The 7,639-nt window shown below is 55.8% G+C and overlaps 1 protein-coding gene across 2 annotated transcripts; it reads left to right on the top strand.

Annotated features, from left to right (window-relative positions):
- Positions 1-3,809: 3,809 nt before the first annotated feature.
- Positions 3,810-7,606, top strand: TPRG1L (tumor protein p63 regulated 1 like). Of its 2 annotated transcripts, none has more exons than XM_046662707.1 (5): positions 3,810-3,966; positions 4,214-4,305; positions 4,404-4,580; positions 5,442-5,595; positions 6,232-7,606. In XM_046662707.1, the coding sequence occupies exons 1-5, from the start codon at positions 3,895-3,897 to the stop codon at positions 6,424-6,426; spliced, it is 690 nt and encodes a 229-aa protein (XP_046518663.1). In that variant the 5' UTR covers positions 3,810-3,894; the 3' UTR covers positions 6,427-7,606. The 2 variants fall into 2 exon arrangements, with proteins under 2 accessions (XP_046518663.1, XP_046518662.1); XM_046662706.1 differs by having other exon boundaries at positions 3,811-4,101.
- The last annotated feature ends 33 nt before the right edge of the window (positions 7,607-7,639 follow it).

The raw sequence follows: 7,639 nt of genomic DNA, 5'->3' as shown, positions 1-7,639 counted from the left end.
CACGGGGCAGGGGACTGTGGGTGGCTTCTAGGCTCTGGTTTGCCAGCCCCGCCAGGATCTGGTTCCATTAATTGGGCCCTTGTCCTCCTGCAACTTCATTTTTGTCATTCACTCCACAGACACCCACTGAGCATCTCAAGGAGCCTGGCTGGGCAGGGGTATAAACACTGACTGAGGGCTAGTTCAGGCGGGTCCTCTCTCTCTACGTATTAGCGCATTTAAGCCTTGTGACAACCTGTGAGCTGGGTTTTATCGTCCCAATTTCTAGACACGGAAAGGGAAGCCAGAAGGTTAAGTAACCCCTTCAAGGTCAGCCACAGCTACACAAGGATGAGCCGGAGCTGAGACCCAGAGCAGGCTGGACCCTCAGGGACTGGTAGTCCTGTGAAAATGACTCGGGTCCTCTTCCACCTCACTACTGCTACCACCTCCCGGAAACTCCTCCGGAGCACCAATGTCTCTGCTGTTGGCTTTCTACCCTTCCACCCTCAGCCTTGACCCCTGAACCTCGGTTCCCCTTCTCACGCCCTCCCCAGCTAGCTGAGATGACCCTGATCAAGGTCACCAGGAAGTCCTGCTGTCAAAGGAAACGCTGCCTTCTCCCTGGTTCTCACGTTCGAGCATGTGTAAGTGTACTGTTTGTTGGTGACATGAAGCAAGCGGGGAGTGTGCCAGCACAGGGAGCAGGGGCGGCTGCTGAGCACTGGCTCTGGGCTGAAGAAGGTCCCAGCTCTTTGTTGATGTGCCACGTTCACAAAGTGACCACCTCTCTGGGACTGTTTCCTCCTCGGTAAAGGGGGTCAGTATTGCCTCCCACCATGCATGTGTGTTTGGAGCAAAGGTAATATTTTCAACACATGTGGCACTTGGCAGAGGCTCAACCGTGGACACCGAGATGGTTCTAACAGGGGCCAGGCAGGGTGCCGTGCACATCACAGGTATTAACGCATTTAATCCTCCCAGCAGCCACTGGAAGTAGGAACTATCACTATCTACACTTGCCATAAAAGGAAACTGAGGCACAGAGAGCTTAAGCATCCAAGTCTACCTGGGCAGGAGTAGAGCAGCCGGATTCAAGCGCAGGCAGTCGGGCTCCTGAGTGCGCACCCAGCTGCCACCATGGATGGGCTGCTGGCTCTGCGCCGACTCCTCTCCAGGCCGAAGGGAGACTCAGGAGAGGGCTCAGTGGGCACCTCAAGCTCAAGCGCTCAGGCCGCCCCTCGGGGGCCTGATTCAGGCCCACCTGGCAGCGACTGGGCAGAGCACACTCAGCCTGGGCTTGGCTGCCTGCAAAGAGGGGCTCCCCGGCCCACAGAGGCAGCAGTCCCCATCCCCCGAGCAGGCCGGGGGTCTAGAAGCACTCTGCTACCTGTATTTGCACAGTCACTTAGCACTCTTCAAGATCTTTGTTTTTCCAGGAAGCAAGTGCAGAGCTATTTCAGCATCTGTGGTATTTCGGCGCCTCCCATTTCTGCTGATGTTGACATCTGAGTAGCAAGTGGCTGTTGAGGACCTACAGAGCCACAGCATTCTCCCTCGAGGCGGGTCCCAGGGAACAAAAGGCCAGGCCACCTTGAATCCTTCACAAACTGTGAGAGCACCTAAGTCTGCACAACTCAGGAGAGATTTTGCTAATTGGCACAGCTGTGCCAGCCGTGAGGCTGCAGGCACGTGACCAGAACTCTCCAAACCTGTTTCTTCAACAGTAGCAAGTACACGATAGTGTGCTTACATCCCTGGGCTGTTGCGAAATTCAAAGAACTATGGAAGTGTTTATAAACCCAAAGCGCCAATCACATGCAAGGGACTAGTTCCATCAAACTTTCCCAACAAGTGGTGCACACAGACACGCACACCCCAAAAGGACCCAGCACACAGAGTGAACTAGATACAGGACACACACACACAGCAGAATTACCCAGCATACACGGAGCAGATTATATATGATGCGGGCTTGGTGAGCCAAGGAGTCGAAAGAAAGATTTTTGGACTCTCAAGGTCTGGTGGTAGTGCTCCTTTATTCAGAGAATAGCATGGGGACAGGACCCGTGGGCAGTGAAGGGCTGCAGGCATGGGGACAGGACCCCTGGGCAGTGAAGGGCTGCAGGCATGGGGACAGCACCCCAGAGCAGTGAAGGGCTGCAATGTGTTGAGGGTAGGGCTAATTTTATAAGGCGTGGGTACGTGACTTATTTTCTACTAGACAAAGGAAAGATGATGTAAAAAATCATTAAATGGTATCAGTGCAGGTGGGGTCTGGTTATTGTGTGGCCGTATAACTTTAGACATGAATCAGGTCATATAGATCGGCATGTAGGCCAGGACGCCTTGGGCTTCTCTCCCTGGGGCAGCCTTGATCCACATCAATATACAGGACATGGATACACACACAGTGGAATGACCCAGCACACATGGAGCGGATTATATACAGGGCACACACACGACAGAATGGCCCGATACACACAGATCGGATTATTATATGAGAGCAAAGAACAAAACAGTGAGGGAGTCGTGGTAAATTCAATGTCTCCTGGGGAGGGTGGTCTTAAACCTGGTGTTGGAGCATGGACACACTAGGGGTGAGGCAAGAAGGAGTTCTGGGTGGGGAGCGTAAGCGGGTGGTGTGAGTAGAGGCAGCAGAAGTCCGAAGTGACCAACTGGGTGAGGATCACAGGTGCTTACATTTGGGAGGAACTGTAAACTGTCATGGATGCACAGCCCTTGAGTTCCAGGATGACAGTGCAAAGGGGATGGCGATGAGAGGGACTGTAAACTGTCATGGATGCACAGCCCTTGGGTTCCCAGGATGACAGTGCAAAGGGGATGGCAATGAGAGGGGCCTGTGGGGGCCAAGACCAGCAAGCTGAGGCCCCGTGGCAGGGATGGCAGACGCCCAGCGTGGCGCTAGCTCCTGGAGATCACTCACAGGGAGAACAGAAGCAATTCTAGTGCCCCCAAGACAAGAGCAGGGCCCAGAGACCTGACCAGAATGAATCCTGGCTCAGCCCTTGATGGAGTGATTGGGCAGGAGACCCCGCCCGGTGTCTGCGCGTCCCCTTCCTTGAAACAGGGGTCCTGGGAGCGACGCTTCCAGGGCGCAGTGAGGGCTCCCGGGACGCGGGCATTTAGCACAGCCCTGGGCCCGCCCTGGCTGCTCCACCCCTGAAGGCACCGGCCCCAGGAGAGTGCCCTGCCTCGCGGCGGCTCCTCCGATCCTGGAAGCCCGCGCGGCCTCTGCCTTCGAGGGGACACTTCCGCGCGAAGCCCCGACCCCTCCAGGCTGAGGGCCGCGCCCAGGGAGAGGTCACCCCGGGGTCGTGGTCCGCGTCCAGGGACCGTCACCCCGGGGCGGGTATCCGCGTCCATGGGGCGGTCACCTCGGGGCTAGGGTCCGCATCCAGGGGGTCGAGGCCCCTTCTCGGATGTCCGCCGCACCTCAGCAGGGACTGAAGAACAGAGGGACGTGGACGCCGTGTCGGAGGTCGGGGGTCCAGGCCGCCGCGCGCGGGAGGTGCGAGCATCCTGTTTAGCGGGCGAAGGGTCGCTCGGCTCCTGACACCCCTTCCCGCGGACCCTCCGCGTCTCCCTGGCACCCAGCCTCGTCCCCGCACCTTCCGTCCCGTAAACAGGAAGTGGGCGTGCGCGCGGCGTGCGCTTCCTGCGCGGCGAAGGGCGGGAGCTATTGTGAACGGCGGCGAGCGGGGCCAATCGCGGAAGACGGCTGGGGAACAGCCAATCGCGAGGGCCGGCGGGCGGGGGCGGGGCCCAAGGCGGGGCTGGCGAGGCGGAGCCAATCGCGGCGGCTGCGAGGCGGGGCGGGGCCGGGCGGCGGCGAAGGCGACAGCGGCCGTGTCGGGTCCAAGTCCGGGGTCGGGGTCTGCGGCTGGCGCAGCGATGCTGCAGCTACGGGACTCGGTGGACTCGGCGGGCACGAGCCCCACGGCGCTGCTGGCGGCCGGCGAGGAGGTCGGGGCGGGCGGCGACGGCGGTGCGGGCGCGGGGCGGCCGGGGGCGGGCACGCCGCTGCGACAGACGCTGTGGCCGCTCAGCGTCCACGACCCCACGCGCCGCGCCCGCGTCAAGGAGTACTTCGTGTTCCGGGTGAGGCTGGGGGCGGGGGGTGAGCGGAGGGGAAGGGGAGTGGGACAGACGGGGACGGGGAGGGGGACAGACGGGGAGGGACGCAGAGTGACCTCTGCCCTCGACCCCGCAGCCGGGCACCATCGAGCAGGCGGTGGAGGAGATCCGCATGGTTGTCCGGCCCGTGGAGGACGGCGACATCCAGGGGGTGTGGCTGCTGACCGAGTAAGCGGGGCGCGCGTCCTGCGGGGGGGAGGGCGACCCTGGCCCTGAGGCCCTGATCGCTCGCTGGCGCGGGGGTGACCCATCTCGTTCGCGGGCAGGGTTGATCACTGGAACAACGAGAAGGAGCGGCTGGTGCTCATCACCGACCAGGCGCTGCTCATCTGCAAATATGACTTCATCAGCCTGCAGTGCCAGCGGGTGGTCCGGATAGCCCTAAATGCCGTGGACACCATCTCCTACGGAGAGTTCCAGTTCCCCCCGAAATCGCTCAACAAGTGAGTGTTCAGCAGAGAGCCCAGCAGCAGAGCCTGGTAGCCGGCCTGTCTAAAGCCAGCCCCCAGGGGCTCTTGTGTCTGCCCTTAGAGAGAAACATGATGCCTTAGCTTCATAATCAATAGTTTCTTAGAGTGGAAGTGACTTGTGGGCAGCGGGTGCCTTGTAAGGAATCCTGGCACAAAGCGTAGCTGTTAGGCTTGTAGTCAGATGAATTCCAGATATACTGAAGTAGACCTGACGCTGGCAGTTCACCTCGGTCACATGGAGCCCTGCTCTGGTTAGTTGTTAAAAGAAAGAAGTAACAGTCGCTTTAATTGGCAGATATCCCTGAGGGTTAACTTTGAAGATGTTTAAAGCCTAACTTTCAAGAGCTGATCTTCATGCTTTAGGGGAATTTTCTGAAATAGGAGAAACCTAGATATCAGTATAGTCAATTAAACAGTAAATTTTAGAGTTTTGGTCTAGAGATTTGAATAGGGAATTCAGGAGGCTAAGATGAGCTAAAAATTTTAACCAACAATAAAACATTCAGGAAAAAGGACTTAAAGTTATAAAACTGTCACTCATTTAGTTATCCTGTGTATAATATGTTCCTATTACCTCTTTTACTAATTGTGTGAAAATGAAGTTTAGTTTAACCAAATCAGTATATTCCGTTTGTCATGTTTAACAGTACTTAGAGCAGTTGTTGCTGGAGACTGCTGATACTGCTGAAGCCCACAAGCCCTCTTCTGTTGTGAAAGGTCGTAGGTCTTTAGCCACGGGACAGCTTGTTAACATCATACTCCGTGGGTGCCCAGGCTGGCGTGGGAGCGCTGTGGCCTGCTCTGGGGTCTGGCTCATGTCTTCTAACTCCACAGGCGAGAAGGTTTTGGGATTCGCATTCAGTGGGACAAGCAGAGCCGCCCTTCCTTCATAAACAGATGGAACCCCTGGTCTAGCAATGTGCCCTACACCACCTTCATAGAGCACCCGATGGCCGGTGTGGATGAGAAGACGACCTCTCTGTGCCAAGTAAGGCAGGCCGTGACAGCAGCGCTGCGCAGTGGTGACAGAAACATAGGCCTGCACTGCCCAGTAGGGTGGGCACATGTGTCTGCTGAGCACTTGAACTGTGGCTAGTGAAACTGAGAAAATAAACTTTTAATTTTTAAAACTTTTAGTTACCTTAGATTTAAATAGCCCTGTGTGGTTAGTGGTTACTGGTCAGCATAGCTCTATAACGTGGCCCCTTGCAGCCATGATTGTCTTGCAGAAGGGCCCAGAAGGGCTTCAGGGTGACCCCAGCTTGTGCTAGAGCCAGGCAGTCCACATGCTCACCAGGAGAGGAGGCCTCCGGGCCAGTCATGAGCACGGCGCTGGGGCCTGGTGGTGGCTTCCCCACTTGCTCACTAGTCTGGTGGTGGTGGTGAGGACTAGGTAGGTCACTATGGCAAACCCAAGGCCTGCAGGGAGCAAGGATCTGCGTGCACTGCCTGCTGCCCGTCACTGTGTGCAGAGGGGAGAGGTGACGTTTCTAGAGAGCCACAGCGAGGAGGGGAGCTGAGGGCCACCAGGCTGTGGCTGGAAGGCTGGGAGGGCTGACACGGATGAGTGGGGTCTTTCTTTGTATGCATCGCTGATTAAGCTCCATGTCTTCTCTCTTTAAAGTTGGAAAGCTTCAAAGCTCTGTTAATTCAAGCTGTCAAAAAAGCCCAGAAAGAGAGTCCCTTGCCGGGACAGGCCAACGGCGTGCTGGTCCTGGAGCGCCCCCTCCTCATCGAGACCTACGTGGGCCTGATGTCCTTCATCAACAACGAGGCCAAGCTGGGCTACTCCATGAGCAGAGGCAGAATTGGCTTTTAGACACGCACCCGGGGAGCTCCTCCTGGAGAAGGCCAGGCAGCCGCGGGGCTCCAGGGTCCGACTGGGGCAGCTCTGCGGCCGCTGCAGGCTCGGCCGCTTACCTTTAGGGATCTGAGTGCGATTAGAATAGTCAGGTGAATTATATTCCTCAACATCCAGCTGATGTGAGCTACAGACAAAAGCAAAATGCGTGTAGCTGTCACCGTGCTGGCTGGTGTCCCATTGTCCAGGACTTCAGTTCTCGTGTTCTTCCTGGAGTGTCTCCATGTGGCTTCTCGTGGTCCTTCCCACCCCAGCCTTGCAGCATGTTAATAAACGTCGTGATTCCACCAGAACACACCTGTTAGCACTTCAGCTGTGTAGTTTCTTACATCCGGGGAGGACCTCATACCCCAGTGCCTGTAGTTGCAAATATGTTTACACTTGGTGTCAAATTTTGTATTTTGAAATTTAATCCTTTTTTTTTAAAGCTAAATAGAAAAGAAGCCAGCAGACTGGTGAAGTAAGCAAGAGCCAGTCTGCCTCGTCAGCTCCGGAATGAACAGTTGCTTTTGTGTTAAATATGTTTGACCTAAAGTCACACTTTTTCTAAAATTAATCTATATTATGTTAATACTTATGGCATCTTTCCCAGGCTGAAAAAGGTTTGCAGAAAATCACTTTAGGACAGTTCATTAATTTGAGACAGTCACCTTGATAGTTCTTTGCACACAGTTTTGACAACTATATGTATTCTAAGTTTGTATTGTCATATTCGTATTTAAAAAGGGAACTGCGTGGTTTGCTTTTAAAGAATGCACTTTAAAGGAAGCATCTTAGATTCTCATGAAGCAGCTGACACCCGCCTTGGTTACCACAGCTCTCCGTAGAAACAGCTGTATCAGAGCCTTGCCCTGGACGTGCCTGGGCCGCCACACGCCCGGCGCATTTCCACGTGGGGGCCCACGGCCGCGCCCCTGCACCCAGCCACAGCTACCTGGTTTGACTGGAAGCATCTGTTGATCAACCCGAGATGCTGGCTCGTGGGTTTCTTCCTCCTTTACAACTCTGGTGGGTGCAGCTCTAACTGGCATGGACGTGGTCTGAGTGCAGCAGCCTGTCCCAGTCGAAGGGCTGCCTCAGCCCCGCCTGGGCCTTGAGCCTCTGCTTTTTGTCTTGTAGTAAAGACATTAGAATCGAATGGTGGTGTTTCTTTCTTGAAATTGTAATTATT

The sequence above is a fragment of the Equus quagga genome, chromosome 5 (genome assembly GCF_021613505.1).
Source record: "Equus quagga isolate Etosha38 chromosome 5, UCLA_HA_Equagga_1.0, whole genome shotgun sequence".
NCBI classification, from domain to species: Eukaryota; Metazoa; Chordata; class Mammalia; order Perissodactyla; family Equidae; genus Equus; species Equus quagga.
The sequence above is the reverse complement of the archived record's forward strand: the minus strand, read 5'-3'. Positions and strand labels throughout refer to the sequence as shown.